This window comes from Trachinotus anak, unplaced genomic scaffold (genome assembly GCF_046630095.1).
Source record: "Trachinotus anak isolate AG129_WGS33_773 ecotype Australia unplaced genomic scaffold, CSIRO_AGI_Tana_v1 ptg000025l, whole genome shotgun sequence".
Taxonomy (NCBI): Eukaryota; Metazoa; Chordata; class Actinopteri; order Carangiformes; family Carangidae; genus Trachinotus; species Trachinotus anak.
The window spans coordinates 14,729,233-14,742,839 of record NW_027273876.1 but is presented as its reverse complement, the minus strand read 5'-3'; the positions used below and the strand labels follow the sequence as shown (position 1 = coordinate 14,742,839).

Genomic DNA, 13,607 nt, shown 5'->3' with positions numbered 1-13,607 from the left:
CCATTCAGCAAGCTTTAACCAATCCAGACTGCGTATAACACTCCTGAAATGGAAGTGAGCCTGTCTTCCTGTGTGGCAGGATACCTTAAACATACCATGATGCTGGTACGGTAAAGCCTGCAGTGTGTTTCAGCTGCCCCTATGAGAGGAGACATTTCTGTTTGAATGTTTTAACGGCTAAATCTAAATCTTTATCTAGTTCGAGACAATGGGGCTTCACTGTCCCATAACAAAATTATTATCTGTGTGTGCATGTGTGTCCACTGTTTGTGTGTGTTTTGGCACGGCAAGCTGCTCTAATATGCCCTAATAACCGTGATGTCATCCACCTGTTTTTTTGGCTCAGGGGCAGTGATGACTGATGGGACAATTTTGCATAATCATCTTATCTGATCTGGAGCTTATGAGCTGAAACCCAGAGAAATTACAAACCATAAATGTGAAAAGTTGCCTTATTCCAAAATGCTCGGGGGATTTATCCACTTTGGGAAAACAGAGGGTTTTCCACTCAGTTGCTCTAAAATAATGTTTATTTAGTCTGAAAAAGTGTTTGTTTTGTAGACCAAAACATTTTCTTTCATAGAATACACTAATTTGGTTTCATTTACATTTTCAATCATTTTGTGGTGGGGAATTTCTTTCTAAGCTGTTCATGTTTGATGGAAGATACACCTGTACAGCCCAAAAAGGAAAGGTGAGCGTCCTTGAATGCAACAGTGCAATAAAAATACTCTGAATTGACCTTTTAGAAAATGCAGCTGTCCCTTTTATTACCCTTTTATAACACTGTGTAGGTAACATAATTGAGCTCCTTCATGCCTATACAGAGATTTTTCTCCCACTGAATCAAACATTAACCCTGTCTTTAAAATGTCTCAGGTCAGCCAGGTTAATGCAGTGCCTGTGCGACTCAACACTGTAATGTCTGCCCTTAGAGGAGATGCACCACTAACCTGAACTTCAGTTCCCACTGCACTGAGAAAGCGCTTCTTTTCAGTGGCCTCTTTCATTTCACCGATGGAAAACGCAATGTGAAACCCAAAATGATGCTTCCTGATTGTGAGTCACGCAATGGGTGACATCAGTGACCTTGAGAATTCTTTTTTTTTTTTTTTCACAAAAACCTGAGGTTTTAAGACCCTTGGTTTTAACAGTTGTACCATTAGCTGTTCAACTGAGCCCAAACCCAATACTTAATAGTGTAATCCTCAGGCGCTTTGTCAAAATTGTTTGCTGCCATATTATTTTCATTACAGATGCACGATAAAGCTTAGGATAGGTTGTGTATGAGGAGTTTACCCACTGTAGCCTCGGAAAAGAAAGCCACGTCTCTCAGCTGCATTTGAAGGAGCCTTTGAAATGGAACGGCCTTGTCGCGCACCTCTGATGCAATCTTCAAATGCAGCCGATGGAGGATGACGCCCCTGAACTGGGACACAGCTAGTGTGTGTGTCGCTAGCTAACGTCTGTACATTAGCTGTTTGGAGCATATTCACAACAAACTTTCCATCTGAATGACTGGAATAAATTTGGTCATCCCTTCGCTTTTTCTAGCACAGTTTAATTTGTATAAAACTTTGGTTTATCATCAAATACCGTTGTTTAGGGCTAATTTGCAAAGGACACACGTAAGTAAGCCATTGGTAAAGATTATACCCTCCAAACACCAGCATGTTAGTGCAGTTATTGTGAGGATTTTAGCATTTTGAAATTAGCCTTTAGCTAACTACAGAGAAGAAGTTGACTCACACAGAGTTTAGCAAGGCTACGGTCTTAGTCTTTTATTATTGATAGACATCCCTGAGCAGCTGAGAAGTAAAACAAAGAATATGTTAATAACAGGCTGAGGTACAGTAAGTACATCAAAAAGTAAATTGTGGCTTGTTGCATCAGATGTCACAGACTGATGGGATCCACCGACTGTTTTACCTTTGATAACGGGCGTCACCTTGCTTTGTGCTTATCGGCCATAGCTGCTCCTGTGCAGTATAATGGTCCGAACACAACACAACCACTGCCAAGGCTGTGGGTTTGCTTACTAGCGGAAGCATCTATGCCAAAAATGCATACACTCATAGTACAGTAAAGCAACTTGGGTAAATACATTCGCCAAACGGACTACGCTGTGTTAAAAGAATAAACTTCTGAACGTTTGCCTGCCAACAAAACACAAGAGGAAATTTACTCAGCCGTGACAAACTCAATGCAAGGTCAGGCTCCTCCACCACACTGAAGCCTGAGACTCATTTGAATACCTTTGGCAGTGTGTAGAAGTGGATGGATGTGGAGTGGCGCTCCAGAATATTCAAACTGTTGATGCCGAGAGTTCAGCGACATCTTCGAATGTTATGATGACCTCTGGTAATTGCACGCTGCAAGAAGTGATGTTTTGAAAGAAAATATGCTTCAAACTTAACTTGTTGTGGTGAGAGCAATAAAATTGAGTACAGTGTGTTCTTCTCTGTGTGTTTTGATGTGTGTGTGTGTGTGTGTGTCTGGATGTGAATTTTTTATGAGAAGGTAGAGTATATGAGAAGGTGATAACACAAGGTGGAACTACTTCAGAGTAGTGGTGTGTGTGTGTGTGTGTGTGTGTGTGTGAAGTCCAAGAGGAGTATGGCAGCGTGTTGACTGGCCCACATGTTTTTTCTGTGTTTTTGCGTGTGTGTACTTCCTTTGTAATGATAGCCCTCAGTGTCTCACCAGGCGGCCAGGCTACTCCTCTAAACCTCAGGGTCTCTGCCAATCCTCAGAGCCCAGAGGATAAGGCCTGCAGCTGGGCCACAGACAGAGCCTGGGCCCCTATTGGCGACTGAAGCAACCGACATCCATCGTTAATGCATGACAACAAACACATACAGTTTGTGTTTCTACACATGCAGCAGACGAAACATGCAGGTAGTGCACCAGAAAGATGGTATCACATTCTGTTTACATTATACTCACTTAACTGGCAAAACCTTCTTCTCATGTCTGTAGAGGAATGGAGCTCTATAAGAAGGACAGCTCCATCTACAGGTCAATCCAGTTCCTCTACTCATCTTTCTCACAAGTAAACGGTGAAAGAAATATTAACACATTTAAAATATCAAAGGTAGCATTGCAGTAGGTGGAATTTGTTACGATTTTACATATTCTTGGTTTGTAGTTGTTATTTATGTATAAAATTGCATCATACTTTACATGCCCATAATGTATTTTAAATATAAAATCCTAATTTCTTGAAGTAATTATCTTTATCTAATTACCTTAAAATGTAAAAATATAGTAAAAAGTCTCACAATATTTTCTTCTGAATTGCACATAAGTAGAAATATGAAATACATTAAAAAGGCAAGTAAAAAAACATCAAATTTTGGCCAAAGTTAAATGTACTTACAGTCGACCACTACAAATAAATCATGAGAGACAAGATCTATCACACTATATTGTATTGTTTGTTCCTTAATATGAGCGTCAATATACAGTATTGTCACACTGGAGAACATATAACTCTTGACTCAAATGTGAGTTTTTCAAAGAAAATGCAAATGCAAAAAGGTTCTGAGAGATGTTTTATTTTTTATTTTTGCTCAGGCGAGGTATCAGGAGCTGAAATGCATCTGATTCATACCTAGGTTAAAAGTTTCTTTGCTACTGAGTGATTTCAAAATAGACGTACAAAACAAATACCAAGTCAGTGCAAACTGACTAGAAATGTGAACTCTTCAGTGCATAGATATTGTGGTTTTATTCACTTTTGGGAAGGAGTAAATGATATAGGCAGCATAATGTAAAATGAAGAAAATAGAGCAGCAGTAACTGGCAAATGCCTGTTTAATGATATTTTTTTAACTGTTGTTGCAAAACCTAATTTTTGCTACAATGATATGCATTAAGATGTATTTAGACATGAGGTATTCAAGGAATATTTGGTCCCTGTGTCAGAGGCTGGTCAAAGATTCTTCAGTGGACAGGATGTCCCTCTCAGGCCTTTCTTCTGTCCACGTCACCGGCTGACCCGACCTCATCACACACCCTGGACTGAGCAGCAGATACAGCAGCTGGAGTGAAATCACACCTCGCTCTCTACTGTTTGTCCTTGCCTGGCACAGAGACAAAAGAGAAACGCACTTCTTAGCATGTGAAGTCAGAAAAATGTTGAGTCAAAAAAAAATTCATATTAGTCAAATCACACAAACAGATTATTTTTGTAGTGCAGCGGCAGAACATCGCATTAATGGTTAGTGGACAGACTGAAAAAGAGACACAAATGCATTTGTTAAATACAAATTTCACCCACATGGAATAAAATGCAGTGGTGGAAAACAACTAAATTACATTACTGATTTCTTCTCATAAAAAACATGATCTGCTAGTAACATATCATGCAGTGGAAAAAAAACTCCCTCATTAATCGCCAAATCAATTTTAACCTTTTTTACAAAGTAGTTCAAATCAGCTCCAACTTGACTCTGTTATATTTAGCTCTGTAGATAGATACTGTATTTTTGGATGTAACTGTGAAAGCTTTAAGGCCTCTGCCACTTTGTTGCTGTATGCCCAGAGCCTGGAGGTGAATGGAATTTCATTTGTGCCTGGTGCAGAAAGGAGTGTAGACAAACACACCCTCAAAACCCTCAAAACCAACATCTCTCTTGAGAAACAGTGTCCTACTTATTTGACAGAATCTCAGATCTCGCTGTGGACAGTCCTCATTATTTTCTACTTTTGGCTGAAAATAGTTCCCAAGTGAAATAGTTGACAGTGAGGTTTTGTGGATTGTCCTGTGCAACCCAGAGCATATGTTTCTGGAGAGGCAGGTTTTATGATTTGGTGGAACTGAGCCTTTTCGGCCTGCAGGCCCGGTATTTGAAGATGAAAGCAGTTAGCCCACAAAGTCCTCACTCTGTGGTCCTCTTACCTTTGCTGGGGACAAACTTGAGCGAGTGGCTGAATATTCAAAAACGTGAGACTCCCTCCTCTGGCCCGTCATTCACAAACTCATGGCCCAGGCCGTTGCCACACTTGCCACACAGGACCTGGGTACAAACGAAACCATTACACAATAAACCTCCTGTTGTAGCTCGTGTGGGTCATAACCTTACAGTCAATACATATATCAGTTATGAAAGTATTGATTTCTGACTGTAAATGATGGTTCAGCAGTAAAACAAAGATGGATCAGTCTTTTAAAATGAACAATAGTAAAGTCGTGAGATTATAGCCTCTGTGACCTTGTAGGCAGTGAGAGTCTCCATCATCTTGGTGACACTGTCTTCTCTGATGGTGTCAGTAAAAGCTGGCCAGGGAGACGAGTGGGCGAACTTGGACCGACTGGAGAACAGGGGATGGTTACACTTGGAGCACACATACATACCTGCAGGGGACATTTATTTTTAAAGAGAGTTGCTTTGTTTCATTATTTAAAATGATCTAAATGACCTGGAGGCTCTAGGCTCCACTATGGGCCCTACAGTAAAACTATGTCACATGATTTAAGGGATAAAATGAAATAAAACTGTTCATGTTGAGTCAAGAAAAAAGTTTTTCTCCCTCATTTGTTTGTATTTATTCATTGGATATTTACAACCTCTTCAGATCTCTAAAACCAGCTGACAACTTGTGTGTCACAAGACCATAACATGCAATGAAGGGTCCCAAGTTGCTTTATTTTGAAGGGTTACAGGCCAAAGAAATTAGTGAGCACTGTAATTGTCATTTTACTGAAACATGCCAAACCTTAGTGCTAAAAGGTTTATTTTTATCTGAAACAAAGTTATATTACGGTGTTTTTCACCGTAATCATTATTAACATCTTTCTTTATTATTTTATCTATTTATATCAAATTCTTCAAAAAAAAAAAAATATTATGAAATAAAAATCAAAGCAAACTAGTCTTTATCCCTAAATTTCATCACGCCACATGCCCTTTCTCTGCACCTGTGACTGAAACATTACACAATATTTAGACTATTGTGTAATAATAAAATAGTTAATTTCATATGTAACAAGACGCTTTAAACAGACCTTATAATAAAGTGCCTCAAAAAAAAAAAGAAAAAAAAAAAGAGGTAATTTTATCCTCCATAATCCAGACTAAAGGGAGGTTACGTCACAACGCTGTTGACTGAATAACGGTCACCGCCTGCTCACCTGCTTTGAAATGATCCTTGTAGATCTCGCCGCCAAAAAACTGACAGAAAGACATTTTGTAGTAAAGATAAAGGCCGAGGAATTCTGAATGTGGCTCAGCCTCTCCTCCGGCGGCAGCGACAGATAACAGGGGCGGCGGCGGTTCTCCTCCCCGCATGTGAGGTGATCCTGGCCGCAGATTTAACGGGAGCTCCGCCCACTGCTGTTTCCTGCCTCGACGCTGGATGGCAGTGTCCGACAACGCAAGCGCACAGGTGGACATGCGACCCAAACTGGAACTGCACCGCAGGTCACCGCATCAGTATTTATCTTTGTCATCGAGCGAGCGCCGGTGTTGGCTCCACGGCTGCAGGTGTGGACAGATTTGTCACAGTGCCCCAGCACTTGTTCCTTTGTTCACCAGCAGCCACGAGTTTTTATCTTTAGCATGAACACTGAAGATGTTAAGGTCATAAAATCCTAATGAAATAAGAGACTATATGTCAATTCAACTTCAGGGCCATTTTTTTTTTTTTCCTTTTAGTAACATGTTGATATTGCAGTCTTTCAATCAGGACCTCTGCGCTGTTACAGCAAAGCATTAGTGGTAAGATGTTATAAAAATCTAAAGGAGCAGAGGTGGGACACGTGCAAGTCACAAGCAAGTGACAAATTGCCATAGTGAGAATCAAGGTGAGTCCCTGCTGTAAGTCAAGCAAGTCAAGTCATGGCTGAGATCAAGCAAGTAAAGTCAAGTTGTATGAAATTCCAATGATCAACCCCACTTTCCACATTTAAATCAGTTTTGCTTTCAGCATTAACAAAAAGTGCGGCTGCTTACACCTTATAAACTTTACTGATATTTGACACTTGGTGGCAATGTAGAATCCAGATCTGTGACTGCAGATAAAGGGGTGGATCTAGGAATTTTTAAATCATTTTCCTTAATTAGCAGTTTGGCCTTGGCTGAGGTATGTGCTCTGCTGAGTGTCATTCTAGTTATTGCTATTACTTTACATGTGGAACCTGTGATGTTTACTCTTTCCTCATTCAAATTTTAGCCCCTTCCCATGACCGCTGGTTTGACGGCATCGCACTAGAAATCACACAATCATGTTTTGAAAACAAAATGTAACTTTAATTACATTAAGAATATATAGAAAATGCAAATATTTAATTTGAGTCATCAGTCACATGTCATGAATACCAGGACAAGTCAAGTCTTTTGTCAAGTGTTGGTCAAGCAAGTCTCCACTCCTCAAATTTGTGACTTAAGTCTGACATGAGTCAAGTCATGTGCTCCAGTCCCCCACCTCTGCTAAGGAGACAGCTGATCTGAGGAAATGCAGATGATTCTCACTGTTGCATAGAAACACCTACGGTGAGGTGTGAATTGATGTGATGTCCAGTGCTGCAACTTGAATTATGTACTTGTTAAACGATATAGATTATTTAAAGTTTGAAGACAAAGACAAGACATTGCACGCTTTTTTGTACAGTGGGTTTGACACCATTAAAAAGAACTTTGACACCATTAAAAAGAACTTTGCAGTCTCATCACGTAACACATAAACTGAACTGTGGTTATTCCTTCAAAGAGGGAAAGTAATGATGAATCATACCACAGTTATTTCCAGCACATACGCTGTGAGGAGAGAGTTGATGCGTAATCGCACAGACACCAAACGAACACTGTGAATTTCTTTCAGTGTGCAGTTGTCATCTCAGACAAATGATGTCAAATTTATCAGTGCCCAAAACCAACAAAACACTTTCAGCTTTATGTTATAAATGAAACACAGAGTTCCATATTGAAAATAAAAATCCTTTTCCAGGTAGAAACTGTGAGAGAGTTCAGAAATGATATTCATGACATCTGTCGCAGGTCTTAATCCTTCATTCATACTTGCAGTAGTGCTTGAGTGCCTCTGGCAGCTCCAGCCAGTCAATGGCCATCCTGTGGACAATGTGCTTCTGGATGGCCTTCCTACACAAGGTCTGCAAGGATGAGACTGGAGCAACACAAAAGAGAGAACAAAAAGACAGTGGATTAACAGAAGAAAGGAAGGGGGGGGAATAAAAAATATGCATGGATGGACCATTAAACATAGGCCACTGAGCCGGAGCCTCTGTATGAAGTAAGAGCTGTAAGAGCTAATATTTCATGCTAGAAAGTCAATCATGTGAACACAAGAGAAACACAATGACTACAAAGAGACACAGAACAACCAAAAAGTGATGCAAAGCAACTAGGGCCTGCAAAGAGATGCAATAAAATACAGAGACTCAAAATGACACAACTTGACTTCAAAGACATGAAACAACTAAAAAAGCAATCTAAAACAAATATAAAGAGACTGAAGACTACCATGAAGACATACAAAACTACCCCGAAGAGACACAAAGCTAACACAATTAGGTGTATCAATTGTATGTAACACAATTACAGAGACTTAAAATATCATTTTTGTTTTTGTGTCTCCCTCTGACAGTTCTGATTCACCTGCAAACTGTAGAGACACAAAGCAGCATGTTATTTGTAGTGGTTTTGTGTCTCTTTCAATAACAGTGTGCGCCCAGACGTGGCACTGTTGCCTCATAATCCAACCATGCATGATTAAAAGAATCACTGGGACACTCACATCCATACTCCACCTGGACAATTCGGACGCATTTAGTAGCAGCAAAGACGTCCACCACGGCGTAGAGAGGCTGGACGGTGGGGATCCCCTTTGCAGAAGCTCCCATATCCTCACCATTGATGACAATATGCATATCAGCCAGGTCTCTCCCTTTAGACACATACAGTACTCCTATCCTGCTGCGTCTGGCTGTTGGAGGCAATGCGTTGGTTTTGTACAAGTCATCCAAAATGTGGCTGAAGCGTCCGGGCCGGCTCCTACCGACCAGTTTGTCTCTGGGAATCCGAACATTCTCAATGTACAAGTGAGAGTCAGTAAAGAAAGTCTTCGGATTCATGCTGTTGCCTCCTTCGCCTCCATTTCCCTCACCTCCAGCTCCATCTTCAAAGTCCCCCCGCCCAAGCCTCTGACCCCCAGCCAGTCCCCCATCTCCGGCCTCTTGGACCCCAGGATCCTCTACAATCTTGTTGTGGTTGCGTGTGATGGCGAAGACCCAGCTGTCTCCCTGGTCCGTCAGGTCTGGGATGGAGTATTCAGGTACCACCTCTAAGCTCATGGGATTCCTGGCAGTCAGACCCATCCGCAGGTGGCCACACCAGCCCAGCTCTTTATCCTCGATCTCTATGAGAAAAATCTCCCCAGGATTCAGAGGGTGTTTGCTGAAACACACCCCGTTGGCAAAGCTCTCCACCCGGGTGGCCTGGGTTCCTGAGTGGTCCAGTCTGACGTTGGTACCATGAATGGGGTGGAATTCCATAAACTGGTCAGGAACGCACTCCATTTTAAAGTATGCTTCCAACTATTTAAACTCTAGTCACTCTAGTGCAGAGAACAGAAATGAACTATGAACAAATCATTCACAGTTGGATTGGGTTGTGAAGAAAAGCACAACAAACAGAGTTAGACTTACAAAAACTTTCCAGTCCAATGTTCTTGCAGTGGTTTCTGACTTTCATTGCAGAGACACAACAACTTGCACTAACACGACAAGAGCCCCGGCTCTGCCTATCTGTCAGCCACTCAGGGAAGCTTCTGGTAGAGGGCTATTTTTGAACAGCTGCATATGTCAACAGATGGCAAGTTATCTGTGTGTGTGTGACTGTGGGCATGTGCATGGCCACCCCCCTTAGCATACACCAGATATGCACAGAGACTGGGTTGGGGTTAGCAGGAGCAGCGAAACCCCCTGGGCCATGGCACTCATTTAATCTCACAAACCCATGTTCTGAAGTAATAACTGAATAATTATCATAATGCCATATGCCAGGGAGATATGTTAAACAGCAGGCCTTTCATAGCTGTACTCTAAATATAGTCCATGCAAATACAGCCGGGATTTCATTCTTATGTAAAGCAGCAATTAAAATAATATAGCATGATAATAGTATTATAATATAATAATGAATGAAAGAATTATATTTGAAGAATTATATTTTAAAAGGGAAACTCTTATGATTAAAGGCTCCTGCACACTGTGTCACTTACTGCTGATACTGCTTAGTTTATATCACTTCAGTCTCAAGGTAGCAGGTATTGTATTGAGTGATATTTATTACGTATGAATCAGAATCTAATTCATCCATAGCCCAGTTAGTTACATAACTGGTGTAAAGAGATCACTGATCGAGATTAGAGCTTTAAAGTGAGGATAGCTAACTTTTTCATAAAGGAGATGTCACATGCTTTCTTTTTCAAATTAAATGTTAAATTCATTTAACATATGACCAGAGGTACTAAGTAAGAAATGCAGGGAAATCAAGTAAAGATGTGCACCGAAAGTGCATAGTAAGTACTAGTTAGGCATGTTAGGGTGTTAATAGGAGAGGAGGTGCTCCTGGAGGAGATGAGTCCTCAAGGGATTCTTGAAGACAGAAAGGAACGTCTATGCTCTGATAGCATTTGGTAGCTTATTCCACTATTGGGGAACCACAGAAGTTAACGGTTTGGACTGCAGCTGCCTTGTGTGCTGGGATGGAAGTTCAAGTAGATGGGTTACTCTGAAGGCAAGCATTAGTGACTTGAATTTGATGTGGTAGCCATGGGTAGCCTGGAACATCTGCAAGGGTTTCATTGTGCATGAAGGAAGGCGCACCAGAAGAGCATTGCATTAGTCAAGATGAAAGATAACCATGGCCTGGACCAAGAGCTGGGTCGCGCACTGAGTCAAGTAAGGCCTGATTTTTCTGATGTTGTATAGAGCAAAGGGGCACAACTGGACATATCCATGTGGATATGTCAGCAAGACTGTGGGGTTGTCTGGTGGGAATGCCAGGTAAAGTTAGGTGTCATCCGCATAGCAATAGTATCAGAAGCCATGTGAGCCGGTAATTGGACCCCGGAGGTGGCGTATATTGCAAAGAGGAGGGGTCCTGGTACTGATCCTCAGGGCAGTCCAGTGGGGAGGGGATGGGATAAGAACATTTAATATGATGGCTAGTCTTAGCTAATATTAGCAAACTTTATATAAATATTGCTGTATAGCTGACTAAGTCATTAGCAATAGCATGCTAGTCTTTATGTGTATGTTTTAGCATTGGCCATTATTCCCAGATCTGATACATTAATAACCTTCAACTGATCTTTTTTTGCGGTACTTTATATGAACTTAAGGAGCTGCCTCTTTCTTTTTTCTTGTTCGACCTGGGATTTAGGAATCTCTGTGTGATCAAAAAATAATATGATCAGAAGAAGCTCTATATTAAAAAGCTGTATCGTGTAAAGGTTTGAGTGTTTTTCCATTGCAGGGTTGTGGGGTTTGATGAAATGAAATAGCATTTTTGTAAGAGAAATCTTCACTTTTTCTGAAGTTTAACATCTGACTTTGTGACCAGATACCTGCATATTAGCCTTCCACATTTTCAGCTGATGTGCAATGTATGCCTTGTGACTGTATGACTCAGGTACTAATAAAATACTTACTGGTTCCTACTAAATATAGGGAAAGAGGCAAAAGAAATAAGACTATAGGGAATGTGATATTACACTCTTTACACCTTATAATTATTGTGAACTTGGTTCCATTATTCCCCTCACTACAACACCCCTAGGTATGAACGGCAACTAGAGTGACATGAATGTTTAAAATGTCACAGAGTGAGCTGCATGAGTGATGTGTTGCAAAAGAAAAGATGAAACAACAAGAGCTACAATGTGAAGAGAGGAGGTTTCTTCTGGTCCTTGACAGTGTTACTTTTTGCGTCTCCAGCTTTCTCAACACAGTTGCAGCTGTGACTCTGTGATGTCTAAGGAGGCTCCCTGGTCCTGCAGTCTGAGATGAGGCGGGCTGCCAGAGGACGTCTGTCTCAGCCTCCTCCGTGTCCATTATCACAATGCAGGTGTCAGGACGGGAGTGTTGGATGTTGCTCAATCTCCAGGGCTTCGAGGCACAGGTCTACTTCCAGCTGCAGCATCCTCTTGACCAGATGTACTAACAGATGCTGGACTCTCTGGTGTCCACAGTTTATCTCCATCACCTGCTCAAGGTCATCAAGACACTTGAGTCTGATGTATCTCCCATCCTGAACAAAAACTCCTATGCTGCTTGTGGAAATAATAATCTGTTCGACAGTCCAGCACATCCTCCGCAGGCTGGAACTCAGTTTTTACAATGAAGCGCAGCATGTGAAAGTCCGTCTGCTCAGGACAGAGAGGATACCCAGTGGCCAGGTCAGCAACTACCCAGCCCACAGACCACATATCATTGGTCTCATTAAATGGAATATATAGCATCACCTCTGGTGCCCTGTACAGGGTGGTCTGCACACAGACACCAGGAACCACTGCAGACACAGTTGATAGGTTTGAATGTGAGTGCTTACTGCTGGTGGTCCACAACCATAATATTTTTCAGGTTTCAGGTCTGCATGTGCTATTTACCATGGACCTCAACTGCGACAGGGCCGTGGCCAACTATATCCATTCTCAGCTCTGTCATGGGCAGATGCTCATTGTTTCTGCTCTCTGTGGAAGCACAGGCTGTGGTTTAGATGTTAAGGGTGGTAATTTTGCTTCTTGCCAGTTGAACAGTTTTTGTGTGATGCTTGTTGACCTTGATGGGCACCACCTTCTCTGTTTCAATGCTGGGACATCTAGTTACAAAAAGCTCTCTGAGGAAAGGCTCCACCTTGTAGCACCAACCAAGTTTATTCCCTTTGAAAATCTATAGGCTATCTGTATGAAAAACAATATTTACTCTCTTTTGGCTCTGTGTCTACCAAATATAATAATATAAAACCAACAGATAATAAAATAACTAAGGGGGTGATGATAATAATAATAATAGAGTGATTAAAATTTTAATTTAAACTCTGCTTATACTGTAAGCACATTCCTGTCATATGTGGTCCTGAGTAAGTATTGTCAGTCATGCATGCAGGAACACCTCCTCCAGTTAGTGATGGATGGGGGTAATTGTCTCTCATCCCTGCTGGAGCCAGCACACAACTCTGCCCCGTTCCTCTTATTGTCATTTCTAGGGCTTCCAGTGTGTTTTATGTAGGCCAAGATGGAGGAAGGGAAAAAGAGGGAAAATTCATTCTTTTTCCCTCTTCTGTCTTGCTTTATTGTCATGAAAACATTTCAAGCCCCTTCTCCCTGCCTGTGAACAAATGAATGAATGAAATGAAAACACCACATTTTTACTACTTTCATCTCCTGACCAGTGCTAGTTAGGTGCAGGCATATGATTATTAGGTGAATTTTTGCATGGATGCTCATCAGAATAGAAAATAATACCACTTAACCCTCCGGCTGAACTTTAGCTGTCACCCTGTTTTGTACAATTAGACAGCATTTGCACTCTGCATGCATATTTGTGTGGATTAGTTTGTGTGTGCATCTGTTGGGGCTGC

The 13,607-nt window shown here is 41.3% G+C and overlaps 2 protein-coding genes across 3 annotated transcripts; both read right to left on the bottom strand.

Annotated features, from left to right (window-relative positions):
• Nucleotides 1-3,541: 3,541 nt before the first annotated feature.
• Nucleotides 3,542-6,498, bottom strand: msrb1b (methionine sulfoxide reductase B1b). Its single transcript, XM_071463318.1, has 4 exons — nt 6,137-6,498; nt 5,217-5,359; nt 4,904-5,021; nt 3,542-4,085 (listed from the first exon to the last, which is right to left on the bottom strand). Exons 1-4 carry the CDS (start codon nt 6,396-6,398, stop codon nt 4,069-4,071), a joined length of 540 nt encoding a protein of 179 aa, XP_071319419.1. The 5' UTR covers nt 6,399-6,498; the 3' UTR covers nt 3,542-4,068.
• Nucleotides 6,499-7,231: 733 nt separating this feature from the next.
• Nucleotides 7,232-9,782, bottom strand: neurl2 (neuralized E3 ubiquitin protein ligase 2). Of its 2 annotated transcripts, XM_071463317.1 has the most exons (3): nt 9,668-9,782; nt 8,758-9,576; nt 7,232-8,127 (listed from the first exon to the last, which is right to left on the bottom strand). In XM_071463317.1, exons 2-3 carry the CDS (start codon nt 9,536-9,538, stop codon nt 8,012-8,014), a joined length of 897 nt encoding a protein of 298 aa, XP_071319418.1. In that variant the 5' UTR covers nt 9,539-9,576; nt 9,668-9,782; the 3' UTR covers nt 7,232-8,011. The 2 variants fall into 2 exon arrangements, with proteins under 2 accessions (XP_071319418.1, XP_071319417.1); XM_071463316.1 differs by having other exon boundaries at nt 7,880-8,127; nt 8,758-9,679.
• Nucleotides 9,783-13,607: the final 3,825 nt, after the last annotated feature.

Bases quoted from the DNA above. Each gene is read 5' to 3' on its own strand.
- neurl2 (XM_071463317.1), bottom strand. From the start codon at position 9,538: ATGGAGTGCGTTCCTGACCAGTTTATGGAATTCCACCCCATTCATGGT. The intron at 8,128-8,757 runs GTGAGTGTCCCA...GTGTTGCTCCAG, and splicing joins TGTCCAGGTGGAGTATGGAT to TCTCATCCTTGCAGACCTTG.